General features: G+C 37.9%; 1 protein-coding gene across 1 annotated transcript in view; it reads left to right on the top strand.

Annotated features, from left to right (window-relative positions):
* Positions 1-17,435, top strand: part of LOC128685334 (pregnancy zone protein) — a 446,170-nt gene that overhangs the window by 229,368 nt on the left and 199,367 nt on the right. The window contains 3 exon segments of the mRNA XM_070082123.1: positions 2,327-2,484; positions 5,575-5,671; positions 16,231-16,446. Of these exon segments, the coding sequence (XP_069938224.1) occupies positions 2,327-2,484; positions 5,575-5,671; positions 16,231-16,446 (471 nt within the window).

Genomic DNA, 17,435 nt, shown 5'->3' with positions numbered 1-17,435 from the left:
TGATCAAAACAATGTTACCTAGCCCTTTCACTGCCATTCACGTATATCTATGTGATTGTAGTCAGTATCAGTGCAGTAAATCTGTGTAAATCAAAGTGCTTTCAAATTTGCCACGAGAGACCTGGGAGGCCTAAACATAGCACAAGAATTGGGTCCGCCGCAGTGCATCAAGGGAAAAGTGTGTTAGTCGACACTTGTTCACAACTGCATGCTGCTCTGATACTCTTACTCTCAAGAAGGTTAACCGGTTATTGTTTGATGATGATAGTGACATTGAGGATATTGATTAAGGAATTGAGTTCTATACAGTTGAAACGAAATTGGCGAAAGTGACAGAGAAAACGAAAAGAAGAGCGCTGCAAACCCTGATGATCGGCAACCCTCTAACCTCATAGGTGAAAACTAGCATTCTTGTGGGGTTGGTGCCGATGTGAGAAGTAATGATAACAGTGAAGATGAGTTTGACTTTTTGGGAATTGACGATGATACAAGTTAGAGCGATGCTAATTATTCGCATCGCTACAAGTGGTCTAGTAGTATACCTAGGGCCGTTCCCAACGTAAGGTAAATTACGTCATCAAACTACCATCTAGTAAGAGCAATAGCAAATATGAAAGGGCTACAGTTGGGATTGGAAGTGCAGGGCGGGCAGTGACAGCCAGGCATGCGACACCGGGTGTTGGGTGAAAGATACTCTCAGCATCATCGTCAGCCCTGGAAGGGAGCACTCACCCACCCCACTTGCCGAGTTGTACCGTGAACGACGACTCAGATTAATTCGATGTCTTTGAACTGTATTTTGAAATTCATTAATGAAACTGCCAGTGATGAGAACAAACAGGTATTACCAATAAACAAAAGCAAACACGTATGTTGCAAAACGCTCAAGACTTAGCCACTGGAAAGACGCAACTGTTGCCGAGATGTATATCTGCTTTTACCACAATTCTGCTTATGTTAAACGTGTATAAGCACAGTAGTACAAGAGACTAGTCGATAGGTCTACTTACACGCACTCCGACACTCCTTGATCTTATTCCTTCTTGTTGCTGCGTATGTGCATTTCTCAGGCAAGAGTAACCTTGAACCTCAACACTGTATTTTATACTATATTATGCCAGTTTTTTGTAATTTCAAATAATTTCAGGGACTTCTTTTGTTCCTTTCAGAGCACTGCAGCGGCAGACTGTTATTAAATATATGTACACCGTTTACTCGCTTTTTGTGTCTGAACGTGACAGACATGTGTGGTAAAACGCGTAGAAAAAAGGAAAACATATTCCCAGCTTCAACGCAGGTATTGCTGTTTCTGATGTGCAGGTGTTTTATGCCAATGACATCATGGCATTTTAGTGGCAAGAAGATCGTGACGTGATATTGTTGACATCATTCCACTTGAAAGAAATGAAAGAAAGTGAAAAGGTGAAGAGCGAAACTAACGAGCCTATTGAAAGACTAGTTGCTGTCATTAACTACACTAATATCATGCATTATGTACACAAATATAACATGCAGATTATGTACACAAATATAACATGCAGATTGGCTTTATTGGTTGTGTCCGAAAGAGTTACAAGTAGTACATAAAAGTTTAATTTTCATTTTGTAGGCATTGCAATGCTGAATACATACAAAATCTATCAGGTCAAGACTGGGAACAGATCGACATACACCGACTAAACTGTCTTCTTCAGACAAACAATAAAGAAATGCCAGGTTCACAGCAGCAGCACATCACCAGCGCTGCTGTGCTCATTATTCACACCACAAGATGACCTACTTAGTAGAGGGATACACCATATATACTGTATGGCTGAAGGGAATGTAAAACACCACTATACATTGAATCTCTACAACAGTTTTAATAACATTACCACTGCCTGTTATATATGTGAACAAATGTTTAAAGCAGTCGAAAACTGAAGCAAATAGAAGAGTGTCTGTATACAATAGTATAAAAAAGTATTTAAACAGATATATATGACAACACTTTTATTGCAACTATTTTGGTAAGGTTAAACCAAAAAAGACATTGAGCATATGAGGAAAATTTTTACTCTGGAATCCTGCTTTTTGTGCCTGGCTCTCGCAGGATGAACAAGAGCTGTACAATAACTTAGCCGCTCACATGACACAACAAAAAAAAATAAAAAAGGATGGACGCTAGTAAGAAGAGATATTTCCACGTCAGTAAGTGCGTCAGAATCACAATGATATTTTGGCTTAAGACACTGAGCATCCCTATAAACTCTTCAATTCAAAGTAATATAAATAGTGTGTAAACTGTCAGTATTCTAATTACTAAACATAATGTTATTTTCTTCAGGGATTGTACACTATCTACGTGGACACTCAAGAGGAGTCACACTCGACCACAAACTTTAAGGTGGAGGACTTTGTGTTGCCTCGCTTTGAAGTGACATTGAAGCCACCCAGCTACATCTTGGCCACTGATGAGTCCTTCACCTTCACAGTGTGTGCCAAGTGAGTTGCTAACACTTTGTTTCATCCAGGGGGAGTGAAGTTACACGTTGAAGGGAAGATGTTTAGTCCAGAAATGCATGTGCTTGGGTACGTATAGAAAGATGAAATTAACTTCAGCAAGTAAGGGGCTTGGGCTTTCCTTACTGAGGGAATTAGTAGAGGACAAAAGTCAATGGGGTTGATTTAAGAATGTAGTGCGTAGAATGCAGAGTGTAGAGCAGAAGTTTGTGTGTACTGGAGGATGAGTACAGGAAGGAAGAGGAATGATTGGTAGGATAGTGAGGTAAAGAGGGTGACTATTATGGTAGACAATAGCAACAAATTGATAATTAAGGCATGACAACAGTTAGCTATCTTTATTTCGAAACGTTTCGCCGACACAATAGACTTCTTCAGTAGACTACAGAGGCAACATAAATAGTGGAGATGTGAAGACGATGCAGTCAGTCCCTCTTCCTGAAAGACGAAATTCTGAGGTGGTCATTTCCTCAGCTGGAAGAATACTTATGCTGCATAGTCCGGAGAAAAAGTTAGCATGCGAGAGAATTTGAAAATGCATGAAAGATAGTATACGTAATTCATATTATGTAGAGAAGGAAAGAGTGGATAAAAAAAGTGATGTGATGATAGAATGCAAAATGAGAATCACTGAGAAAATGGATGAGGCTCTGTCAGCAGTTTTGGAGAGATCTAAAAGACAAGAGACGTAAGATGAGGAGGTGGTACTGGAAAGATGGAGAGAATATCTTGAGGATCTGTTAACGATGACAAAGGAAAACAGGTGGATATATGATGCATTAAGCCGGGAGGAATAATACCTAACAGCCAGATTAAAGTGTTGGGTATGTGCATTAGGCACGTGTAGAATGAAAGGGGATAAACCACCTGGGGAAAATGAGATTAGGAAAGAGGTGTTAAAAGCTGGTGGGGACATAATTTTGAAGTAGTTGGTGTATTTGTCCAGTATATGTATGAAAAGATAACAAAAAATATACCTGATTATTGACTGAGAGCAATAAGTTTCTTGGAATAAGGGAAAAAGTGACAAGAAAGAGTGTAAGAATTATAGGGGAATAATCCTGCTTAGTATAATGAGTACACTGTATGGAATAATTATTAATGAAAGAGTTGGGGTTGAACAGAAAGTAAAACTAAAGAGGAATAAGGAGAAATAGCCCCTTAGACTGTGTGTATTTGGGACCAGGATGTGTATGACGGCACATTGTCCATGTGACTGATTGTTTCCTGGCTAAAAATTTGCTGATTATCACGATTTCATGTCTCACACAATTTTCTTGGGACCCCCATCATGACGGAGAAAAATAGAAACATCACTACTTACTGGGTCAGCACAGGAAAGGAAGAGTAAAAGTTGCGTCAGTCAGATATACTCATTGTGGCTGCCTGGAATGTTTTGACTCAGGAGACAGTGACGAGCATAATGCTAATGTATAATGTAAACATGCAGCACGTTGCACTCTCCAGTAGTCTTGACACCACCAGAAGCCCTGACACTATCCTGCCAATACCACATATAAGACCAACTACCCTGCCAACACTACATGTAACACTTCCAGCTACCCTGTCAACACCACATGTTACACCTCCAGCTACCCTGCCAACACCACATATGACACTTCCAGCTACCCTGCCAACACTACAGGTAATACTTCCAGCTACCCTACCAACACCACATGTGACACTTCCAACTACCCTGCCAACACTACAGGTAATACTTCCAGCTACCCTACCAACACCACATGTGACACTTCCAACTACCCTGCCAATACATCAAGTGTCAAAACCAGCTACCTTGCCAACACTACATGTGTCACCACCAACTACCCTGCTAACAATGTATGTGTCACCACCCTGCCAACACTTCATGCGTCACCACCAACAACCTTGGCAACACTATGTGTCATCAGCAGGATGCTGACTCACAAAACCAATCATTAGAAATATGAAAAGAATTTATAGAGAATATTAAAACTGTGGGTAGTGTGATAAGCGGCTGTGCCTTTATCTAGTACTAAAATAAATTTAAATGTCATTATAATTATTAAATTGTTATATGTAGTTAACATTGACATGAAATATACAAAAAATCAAAATATATAATTTCCTAGAAATGTAGAGTAAAATACTGTTTACTGGAAACAATGATTCCGCTGATTATTTTCCGACTAATTCAACATTTTCAACATTTTGGTTTTATCTTTCTCAGGAAAATAAACTCTTTAAAATGAAAGGAAATATATGTTTTTAAATTTTAAAATTTCATCCACCTCACTAGTTAAAATGTTAAGGAAATGTTCAGATAGAGTTCTTACAATAAATCCTGTAAGTGAACAAAACTTAGATGGAAATTAGGAGCCGTTTGTTGCGTTTATGAATTTCTAAAAGACAAGCGATACAGTAGATACAAAAACAATATGGCAGATGTTGCAAATATATATATACACAACAGGTGGTTGGGAAAAAAAAGTTTTAATGCGGAAAATAGGCTCAGGTCAGGTACTTAGCAGAGAGGAGGACTATTTCCCAGCAAGAGTAGGAATCATACATTAAGTTGTTTAACATTTAGGAACCCTCAAAGGTGGTGCTTTGTGTCTCATGTACTTTTTTACGTACTGAATCATTTTCACTAATATTTGTGAGGCTCAGTGTTAGGGATCAGCGTCTGTATGCACGTTTCTAGCGCTTGTTTTGTATTAGTGTTATATTTGCAGTGTTGATATTGATAAGTTGCCCATGTTGATGCTGGTGTTTGTTCTCACCTAAACGTTCATAAGTACGAGTGTAGAAGTGTGAACAAGATGGTATAAACCTTGGTAATAAATACCGACAAGTTGGTTTAGAAAGACACGTAAGCAAACACTATAACATATTTATTAGAAAACGTTTCGGTCCTGGAACCTTGATCACTTCTAACGTTAGAAGTGATCAAGGTTCCAGGACCGAAACGTTTTCTAATAAATATGTTATAGTGTTTGCTTACGTGTCTTTCTAAACCAGAAGTGTGAACACACAAGCAAGAAGTTGTATATACCGAGCCACCACTAATTTCCTCTTAACTACCATTAACAGTTATACGTTTGGTCAACCTGTGAAGGGCAACCTCTCGCTAACAGTCATCAACAATCAGAGGAAGAAATGTGAAGTCAGAGTCACTCACAATGTTACTGTAAGTACCTGACACCCAAGTTACTACAACTTTATTTTTCCTACCAACTTTATGAACGTTTTCATTAACTATATCTACTTCTACTAATTCTACTTTCACTTTTCCTGCTTCCAAGTTTTAATAGATTTTTCTATTTTACCAACTACTGCTTAATCTTCACCTACTACTACGTTTTTTCTAATATTTTTTTGTACTGCTACTTGTAATGTTCTTCAATAAAAACTTCTAATGTTCTATTATTCCTTCTAATGTTCTTCAACTAGAAGTAACTAAATAGTTATAACTAACTATAATTTTTGAAGGGGTGGACCGGTAAGCCATCGGAAGGCCTCGGTCAGATGGCCATAAGCTCCAACAGCGGGTCATCATCTGACTAACACCCGCCCAGGAAACACTTGTCCTGTTTCCTGACAAACCTTACCTAGCCTTACCTGTTCTTCAATAAAAACTTCAACTATCAGTAACTTTCCTTTACTACTTATAACGTTCTATACTTGTTGTCTTTGTAAAATTAATAATATTGCTTCTGGTAATACTATTACAAGTGCTGTTGCTTCTGGTAATACTATTACTAGTGCTGCTGCTTCTGGTAATACTATTACTAGTGCTGCTGCTTCTGGTAATACTATTACTAGTGCTGCTGCTTCTGGTAATACTATTACTAGTACTGCTGCTTCTGGTAATACTATTACTAGTACTGCTGCTTCTGGTAATATAATTACTAGTACTGCTGCTTCTGGTAATACTATTACTAGTACTGCTGCTTCTGGTAATACTATTACTAGTGTTGTTGCTTCTGGTAATACTATTACTAGTGCTGCTGCTTCTGGTAATACTATTACTAGTGCTGCTGCTTCTGGTAATACTATTACTAGTACTGTTGCTTCTGGTAATACTATTACTAGTACTGCTGCTTCTGTTAATACTATTACTAGTACTGCTGCTTCTGGTAATACTATTACTAATGCTGTTGCTTCTGGTAATACTATTACTAGTACTGCTGCTTCTGGTAATACTATTACTAGTGCTGCTGCTTCAGGTAATACTATTACTAGTACTGCTGCTTCTGGTAATACTATTACTAGTGCTGCTGCTTCAGGTAATACTATTACTAGTACTGCTGCTTCTGGTAATACTATTACTAGTACTGCTGCTTCAGGTAATACTATTACTAGTACTGCTGCTTCTGGTAATACTATTACTAGTGCTGCTGCTTCTGGAAATACTATTACTAGTGCTGCTGCTTCATGTAATACTATTACTAGTGCTGCTGCTTCTGGTAATACTATTACTAGTACTGCTGCTTCTGGTAATGCTATTACTAGTGCTGCTGCTTCTGGTAATACTATTACTAATACTGCTGCTTCTAGTAATACTATTACTAGTGCTGTTGCTTCTGGTAATACTATTACTAGTGCTGATGCTTCTGGTAATAATATTACTAGTGCTGCTGCTTCTGGTAATACTATTGCTAGTACTGCTGCTTCTGGTAATACTATTACTAGTGCTGCTGCTTCTGGTAATACTATTACTAGTACTGCTGCTTCTGGTAATACTATTACTAGTGCAGCTGCTTCTGGTAATACTATTACTAGTGCTGCTGCTTCTGGTAATACTATTACTAGTACTGCTGCTTCTGGTAATACTATTACTAGTGCTGCTGCTTCTGGTAATACTATTACTAGTACTGCTGCTTCTGGTAATACTGTTACTAGTGCTGCTGCTTCTGGTAATACTATTACTAGTACTGCTGCTTCTGGTAATACTATTACTAGTGCCGTTGCTTCTGGTAATACTATTACTAGTACTGCTGCTTCTGGTAATACTATTACTAGTAATGCTGCTTCTGGTAATATATTACTAGTGCTGCTGCTTCTGGTAATACTATTACTAGTACTGCTGCTTCTGGTAATACTATTACTAGTACTGCTGCTTCTGGTAATACTATTACTAGTGCTGCTGCATCTGGTAATACTATTACTAGTACTGCTGCTTCTAGTAATATTATTACTAGTGCTGCTGCTTCTGGTAATACTATTACTAGTGCTGCTGCTTCTGGTAATACTATTACTAATGCTGCTGCTTCTGGTAATACTATTACTAGTGCTGCTGCTTCTGGTAATACTATTACTAGTGCTGCTGCTTCTGGTAATACTATTACTAGTACTGCTGCTTCTGGTAATACTATTTCTAGTGCTGCTGCTTCTGGTAATACTATTTCTAGTGCTGCTGCTTCTGGTAATACTATTACTAGTACTGCTGCTTCTGGTAATACTATTACTAGTGCTGTTGCTTCTGGTAATACAATTACTAGTACTGCTGCTTCTGGTAATGCTATTACTAGTACTGCTGCTTCTGGTAATACTATTACTAGTATTGCTGCTTCTAGTAATACTATTACTAGTACTGCTGCTTCTGGTAATACTATTACTAGTGCTGTTGCTTCTGGTAATACAATTACTAGTACTGCTGCTTCTTGTAATGCTATTACTAGTACTGCTGCTTCTGGTAATACTATTACTAGTATTGCTGCTTCTAGTAATACTATTACTAGTGCTGTTGCTTCTGGTAGTACTATTACTAGTGTTGCTGCTTCTGGTAATAATATTACTAGTGCTGCTGCTTCTGGTAATACTATTACTAATACTGCTGCTTCTGGTAATACTATTACTAGTGCTGGTGCTTCTGGTAATACTATTACTAGTACTGCTGCTTCTGGTAATACTATTACTAGTACTGCTCTTTCTGGTAATACTATTACTAGTACCGCTGCTTCTGGTAATACTATTACTAGTACTGCTGCTTCTGGTAATACTATTACTAGTACTGCTGCTTCTGGTAATAATATTACTAGTGCTGTTGCTTCTGGTAATATTATTACTAGTGCTGCTGCTTCTGGTAATGCTATTACTAGTACTGTTGCTTCTGGTAAAAATATTACTAGTGCTGCTGCTTCTGGTAATACTATTACTAGTACTGCTGCTTCTGGTAATACTATTACTAGTGCTGCTGCTTCTGGTAATACTATTACTAGTACTGCTGCTTCTGGTAATAATATTACTAGTGCTGCTGCTTCTGGTAATACTATTACTAGTACTGCTGCTTCTGGTAATACTATTACTAGTACTGCTGCTTCTGGTAATACTGTTACTAGTGCTGCTGCTTCTGGTAATACTATTACTAGTACTGCTGCTTCTGGTGATACTATTACTAGTACTGCTGCTTCTGGTAATACTGTTACTAGTGCTGCTGCTTCTGGTAATACTATTACTAGTACTGCTGCTTCTGGTAATACTATTACTAGTACTGCTGCTTCTGGTAATACTATTACTAGTGCTGCTGCTTCTGGTAATACTATTACTAGTACTGCTGCTTCTGGTAATAATATTACTAGTGCTGCTGCTTCTGGTAATACTATTACTAGTACTGCTGCTTCTGGTAATAATATTACTAGTGCTGCTGCTTCTGGTAATACTATTACTAGTACTGCTGCTTCTGGTAATACTGTTACTAGTGCTGCTGCTTCTGGTAATACTATTACTAGTACTGCTGCTTCTGGTAATAATATTACTAGTGCTGCTGCTTCTGGTAATGCTATTACTAGTACTGCTGCTTCTGGTGATACTATTACTAGTACTGCTGCTTCTGGTAATACTGTTACTAGTGCTGCTGCTTCTGGTAATACTATTACTAGTACTGCTGCTTCTGGTAATACTATTACTAGTACTGCTGCTTCTGGTAATACTATTACTAGTACTGCTGCTTCTGGTAATAATGTTACTAGTGCTGCTGCTTCTGGTAATACTATTACTAGTACTGCTGCTTCTGGTAATACTATTACTAGTACTGCTGCTTCTGGTAATACTATTACTAGTGCTGCTGCTTCTGGTAATACTATTACTAGTGCTGCTGCTTCTGGTAATAATATTACTAGTGCTGCTGCTTCTGGTAATACTATTACTAGTACTGCTGCTTCTGGTAATACTATTACTAGTGCTGCTGCTTCTGGTAATACTATTACTAGTGCTGTTGCTTCTGTTAATACTATTACTAGTGCTGCTGCTTCTGGTAATACTATTACTAGTACTGCTGCTTCTGGTAATACTATTACTAGTGCTGCTGCTTCTGTTAATACTATTACTAGTACTGCTGCTTCTGGTAATACTATTACTAGTAGTGCTGCTTCTGGTAATACTATTACTAGTGCTGTTGCTTCTGGTAATAATATTACTAGTACTGCTGCTTCTGGTAATACTATTACTAGTACTGCTGCTTCTGGTAATACTATTACTAGTGCTGCTGCTTCTGGAAATACTATTACTAGTGCTGCTGCTTCATGTGATACTATTACTAGTGCTGCTGCTTCTGGTAATACTATTACTAGTACTGCTGCTTCTGGTAATGCTATTACTAGTGCTGCTGCTTCTGGTAATACTATTACTAATGCTGCTGCTTCTAGTAATACTATTACTAGTGCTGTTGCTTCTGGTAATACTATTACTAGTGCTGATGCTTCTGGGAATAATATTACTAGTGCTGCTGCTTCTGGTAATACTATTGCTAGTACTGCTGCTTCTGGTAATACTATTACTAGTGCTGCTGCTTCTGGTAATACTATTACTAGTACTGCTGCTTCTGGTAATACTATTACTAGTGCAGCTTCTTCTAGTAATACTATTACTAGTGCTGCTGCTTCTGGTAATACTATTTCTAGTACTGCTGCTTCTGGTAATACTATTACTAGTGCTGCTGCTTCTGGTAATACTATTACTAGTACTGCTGCTTCTGGTAATACTGTTACTAGTGCTGCTGCTTCTGGTAATACTATTACTAGTACTGCTGCTTCTGGTAATACTATTACTAGTGCTGTTGCTTCTGGTAATACTATTACTAGTACTGCTGCTTCTGGTAATACTATTACTAGTAATGCTGCTTCTGGTAATATATTACTAGTGCTGCTGCTTCTGGTAATACTATTACTAGTACTGCTGCTTCTGGTAATACTATTACTAGTACTGCTGCTTCTGGTAATACTATTACTAGTGCTGCTGCATCTGGTAATACTATTACTAGTACTGCTGCTTCTAGTAATATTATTACTAGTGCTGCTGCTTCTGGTAATACTATTACTAGTGCTGCTGCTTCTGGTAATACTATTACTAATGCTGCTGCTTCTGGTAATACTATTACTAGTGCTGCTGCTTCTGGTAATACTATTACTAGTGCTGCTGCTTCTGGTAATACTATTACTAGTGCTGCTGCTTCTGGTAATACTATTACTAGTACTGCTGCTTCTGGTAATACTATTTCTAGTGCTGCTGCTTCTGGTAATACTATTTCTAGTGCTGCTGCTTCTGGTAATACTATTACTAGTACTGCTGCTTCTGGTAATACTATTACTAGTGCTGTTGCTTTTGGTAATACAATTACTAGTACTGCTGCTTCTGGTAATAATATTACTAGTGCTGCTGCTTCTGGTAATACTATTACTAGTACTGCTGCTTCTGGTAATACTATTACTAGTGCTGCTGCTTCTGGTAATACTATTACTAGTACTGCTGCTTCTGGTAATAATATTACTAGTGCTGCTGCTTCTGGTAATACTATTACTAGTACTGCTGCTTCTGGTAATACTATTACTAGTACTGCTGCTTCTGGTAATACTGTTACTAGTGCTGCTGCTTCTGGTAATACTATTACTAGTACTGCTGCTTCTGGTGATACTATTACTAGTACTGCTGCTTCTGGTAATACTGTTACTAGTGCTGCTGCTTCTGGTAATACTATTACTAGTACTGCTGCTTCTGGTAATACTATTACTAGTACTGCTGCTTCTGGTAATACTATTACTAGTGCTGCTGCTTCTGGTAATACTATTTCTAGTACTGCTGCTTCTGGTAATAATATTACTAGTGCTGCTGCTTCTGGTAATACTATTACTAGTACTGCTGCATCTGGTAATAATATTACTAGTGCTGCTGCTTCTGGTAATACTATTACTAGTACTGCTGCTTCTGGTAATACTGTTACTAGTGCTGCTGCTTCTGGTAATACTATTACTAGTACTGCTGCTTCTGGTAATAATATTACTAGTGCTGCTGCTTCTGGTAATGCTATTACTAGTACTGCTGCTTCTGGTGATACTATTACTAGTACTGCTGCTTCTGGTAATACTGTTACTAGTGCTGCTGCTTCTGGTAATACTATTACTAGTACTGCTGCTTCTGGTAATACTATTACTAGTACTGCTGCTTCTGGTAATACTATTACTAGTACTGCTGCTTCTGGTAATAATGTTACTAGTGCTGCTGCTTCTGGTAATACTATTACTAGTACTGCTGCTTCTGGTAATACTATTACTAGTGCTGCTGCTTCTGGTAATACTATTACTAGTGCTGCTGCTTCTGGTAATAATATTACTAGTGCTGCTGCTTCTGGTAATACTATTACTAGTACTGCTGCTTCTGGTAATACTATTACTAGTGCTGCTGCTTCTGGTAATACTATTACTAGTGCTGTTGCTTCTGTTAATACTATTACTAGTGCTTCTGCTTCTGGTAATACTATTACTAGTACTGCTGCTTCTGGTAATACTATTACTAGTGCTGCTGCTTCTGTTAATACTATTACTAGTACTGCTGCTTCTGGTAATACTATTACTAGTAGTGCTGTTTCTGGTAATACTATTACTAGTGCTGTTGCTTCTGGTAATAATATTACTAGTACTGCTGTTTCTGGTAATACTATTACTAGTACTGCTGCTTCTGGTAATACTATTACTAGTGCTGTTGCTTGTGGTAATAATATTACTAGTACTGCTGCTTCTGGTAATACTATTACTAGTACTGCTGCTTCTGGTAATACTATTTCTATTACTGCTGCTTCTGGTAATACTATTACTAGTACTGCTGCTTCTGGTAATACTATTACTAGTGCTGCTGCTTCTGGTAATAATATTACTAGTACTGCTGCTTCTGGTAATAATATTACTAGTACTGCTGCTTCTGGTAATACTATTACTAGTACTGCTGCTTCTGGTAATAGTATTACTAGTACTGCTGCTTCTGGTAATACTATTACTAGTACTGCTACTTCTGGTAATTATATTACTAGTGCTGCTGCTTCTGGTAATACTATTACTAGCACTGCTGCTTCTGGTAATACTATTACTAGTACTGCTGCTTCTGGTAATACTATTACTAGTGCTGCTGCTTAGGTTAATACTATTACTAGTACTGCTGCTTCTGGTAATACTATTACTAGTACTGCTGCTTCTGGTAATACTATTACTAGTACTGCTGCTTCTGGTAATAATATTACTAGTACTGCTGCTTCTGGTAATACTATTACTAGTACTGCTGCTTCTGGTAATACTATTACTAGTACTGCTGCTTCTGGTAATACTGTTACTAGTGCTGCTGCTTCTGGTAATACTATTACTAGTGCTGCTGCTTCTGGTAATACTATTACTAGTACTGCTGCTTCTGGTAATACTATTACTAGTACTGCTGCTTCTGGTAATACTATTACTAGTACTGCTGCTTCTGGTAATACTATTACTAGTACTGCTGCTTCTGGTAATACTATTACTAGTGCTGCTGCTTCTGGTAATACTATTACTAGTACTGCTGCTTCTGGTAATACTATTACTAGTACTGCTGCTTCTGGTAATACTATTACTAGTACTGCTGCTTCTGGTAATACTATTACTAGTACTGCTGCTTCTGGTAATACTATTACTAGTACTGCTGCTTCTGGTAATACTATTACTAGTGCTGCTGCTTCTGGTAATACTATTACTAGTACTGCTGCTTCTGGTAATACTATTACTAGTACTGCTGCTTCTGGTAATACTATTACTAGTACTGCTGCTTCTGGTAATACTATTACTAGTACTGCTGCTTCTGGTAATACTATTACTAGTACTGCTGCTTCTGGTAAACTTATTGTTGTTTCTACTATTGATATATCTTGTAATTCTTCTTCTTCCTCTTCTGTTTTCTTTCACTTCTACTTCATCTTTCATTACTCTTACTTAAAATTAATCTCTTTTAATTACTTGTACTGAGTCTACGAGTATGTTTTCTACTACAACATCAATTTATTTGCATTTGGCTCTGTTTTTTCTAATTATTATACTATTTACTAGTTCTAATTCATTTCCTCTTATCACTTCCATTGATACTTATAAATGTACATGTGGAAAATTACATTTACCTGGATGAATCTCATTAGATACATACAAGTATATGGTAACAAAGATAATTGTTATTTATCAAAGTTACAGAGACAAGTAGGAATTTTTAGGACACCTAGGTCGCAAAAAATGTCCCCCTTCGATACCTACCATCTAACTCTCCACAAATTGCTCTAGACCTATTTCAATTGCAAATGAAATGTACATCACCAGGAATTCTGGTAAAATTTAATATAAATTTGTGGACTGTATATTAAAATTAATAAATGATTACATATACACATTTATATAAAAGAAGGAAAATTTATAATCATAACACTCACCAATTAGTCTGGAGATTACTGTGTGTCATGTACAGAACCCCCCTCTAACTAAATTTATAATGATAATACTGGCCAGAATTACAAACATAATTTAGATAGCTTATCTGAGGTTCCTGGAGATGTCCTGTACATCTGTTTAATGCTCAAGTTATGCAGGAATGCACATCCAACAATTTCGGCTCCTATTTGAGAGGTTTTAAGATGAGGTGAATCACAAAATTGATGAGGGGAAAATAGGTTACTGGTGCACTTGGGAGTCTGTGGAGACAAAGAACTCTGTCCATGGAAACAAAGAGGGGAATGTATGAGAGTATAGTTATACCAACACTCTTATATGGGTGTGAAGCATGGGTGGTGAATGTTGCAACAAGGAGAAGGCTGGAGGCAGTGGAGATGTCAATTTTGTGTGGTTTGAATATAATGCAGAGAATTCGTAGTTTGGAAATTAGCAGGAGGTGCGGGATTACCCAAACCGTTATGCAGAGGGCTGAGGATGGGTTGTTGAGGTGGTTCAGACATGTGGAGAGGATGGATCAAAATAGAATGTCTTCGAAAATGTATAAATCTGTATTGGAGGGAAGGCAATGTGTGGGTCAGCCTATGAAAGGTTGGAAGGAAGGGGTAAAAGAGGTTTTGTGTGAGGGGGGCTTGGACTTCCAGCAAGCATGCATGAGCATATTAGATTGGAGCGAATGGAGGCAAATGGGTTTTAGGACTTGATGTACTGTTGGAGTGAGAACAAAGAAATATTTATGAAAGGATTCAGGGAAACCAGCAGGCCGGCCTTGAGTCCTGGAGATGGGAAGTACAGTGCCTGCACTCTGAAGGTGTGTTAATGTTGCAGTTTTATAACTGTAATGTAAGCACTATTCTGACAAAACAGTGATGGATGGAATGATGGTGATTTATTTTTTTAGGGGGGGCGGGGGGCCACCCAGCTTTTATTTGTATGAAGTCAGGTTGGAAAGTATGGGTAGCCAGGAAGGGCATCCCTCACCACCCAACCCCACCCACACATAAAATGGGTTCGATTCCTTGACTAGTCACAGTGTTGTTATTGTGATCTTAACTATGGAAAACAAGCACAGGAGGTGGAAATCTTTAGCTCAAGCACCTTCACACTTCTCAGTGCGTCATCAGGAGCTGTGCAAAGTTGCAAGGCAGTATCTGAAGAAGTGAGGGGGAAGATTTCTCAGAGTAGCATAGTGGGGGTTTGTTACCTGCCTCAGCCTCTCTCGGAATGTGAACCAACGGCTTGTTGCCGCACAACCACCATCCCCATCCCCCAATATAGGGTAGGAAGTTATAGGATATAATAGTCAACCCAAAGCTTTTTGTATCTGCTGAGAACAGTTCATGTGACATGAGAAATTACGTTTCTCATTGAATACTCTACAAAGGGATTGCTATTATTCTTTGTAACCTTTTTAATTAATAAAAGAAAGGAAATGAATGTGATCTTTTGTCCGTTTAAATGTCCTAGTCTGGGGTACTAGAATGTTCCCAGGGGTACTTAGAAGTGTCTACCAGTCTTCTCAGTATCTATTAATATTCCTTATTTGGGAATCTTTTTTACTATTACGATAATATTTCTATGATCCAAATTTCTACTTTTAATATCCTTTAACCCCACCACCTCCGTTATCACGTAATCTCGTGTACCTGTCAGTGTATGGTACAGTAACAGCTAAACGCGTTATATAACCATTCACAACTGACGTAGCATGTTAATATATAATAGAAGTATACTGACGAGAGTTTAACCATGAGTAATGTATTAAACGCAACTTCGCCTTTGTGCGTTAATTACATGATAATCGTAATTAAATTTAAATTAAAGTCGTAGTCTGCCACTGTGGTTCTTCACCAGGTCTTTGTTATATATGATACTGTATATATTACGTCTGCCATTTTTCCTTTCTCTTTTGATCTTGTGCTATACAATATCTACCCCCAGAAATCTGAATGTAGCTGTGAGAGATTGTGTCTTTGTGTGCAGCTGTAAGGGATTGTGGTTTCAGGTATGTATCTCCCCACAGTTCTCTGGGTGTCGAGAAGTGAAATTAACTGCCCAGGAGATGAAGGTGATCGGCTGTAACGTGTATAGTCTCCAGGCTTCCGTCATCGTCACAGAGGAGGGAACTGATGTAGAGATGAAACGTGAGGCTTCAGTTTCCATCACTCGCAATGCTGTCTCTTTCAAAACTATCTACGAAGACGAGTACATGAAGCCAAACCTTCCCTACACCCTCAAGGTTAGTGAAATCCTGCATATGTTCAGTGATGAAAAAAGTAAAATTGGTAAACAGTGTAATATAACATCAACATTAGGATGAAGACAAATAATTCACATAATAACTCTCCGTGGAAACATTTTTTCCCCAGAAATAAGAATCTCAAAATATTATGAAACTAAGAGTTGGGACAAACATTACAAATTTTTTTGTACTCTCTTCACATGCAGTTGAAAAGACTATGGTTGAGTCCCAATTGCTCCTTCCACAAATTTCCTGTTATCATCACCAGGAATTTCTAACATTTTGTATATGAACAATCACACACACAAAAATATCATTTAGGAAGATGTTCTTAAATCTGCTAATGTCAGCTCCATGACTGAAGGGTAAATCAAAAGGAGGCTGACGTAATTGGAGTGTCTCATATATGCAGGTTCACTAATGACCGAGAACGATGATTTGTTTAACTAGAAGTATTTAAGTCAGTACGAGATCATAGAGGACAATAAGCAAGTCTCCTGTGAGGAAGAAGACAGGAAAGGGGTGAAACAGCACTTTACAAGTTGGTACCTGCACCGCCAAGTCATAATAATAATAATAATAAACATTCTTTATGTAGGATAGATCTGTGATTAAGGTTTCAAACCGATGGGATGAAACTCATAAATTATAGCATAGAAACCATTTATCAGTTTGCACAAGTTATCCAATTAAACTGGGAAATTGGATCCTACTCAGCCCAAAATCTACCTAAAAATTATTCTGCTTAAGGAACACCAGTTTGCAGCAATTTAGAAAAGTTGTTCTCATCCTAAAGCACAAAACACAATTAATTTAATAAAATTTCACAACATGGAATCGACGTGAACCTTAAATTTAAGCAAAACCCGCCATCTGTGGGTGTGTAGAACCGATACCCCGCCTCTTCACTGCTCGATACAAATTCACTCTCTCCCTGCTCCATGATCATAGTCATACCTCTTCTTAAAGCTATTTATGGAACTTGC

Source organism: Cherax quadricarinatus, chromosome 1, assembly GCF_038502225.1.
Source record: "Cherax quadricarinatus isolate ZL_2023a chromosome 1, ASM3850222v1, whole genome shotgun sequence".
NCBI lineage: Eukaryota > Metazoa > Arthropoda > Malacostraca > Decapoda > Parastacidae > Cherax > Cherax quadricarinatus.
This window is presented reverse-complemented; position numbering and strand designations above follow the sequence as displayed.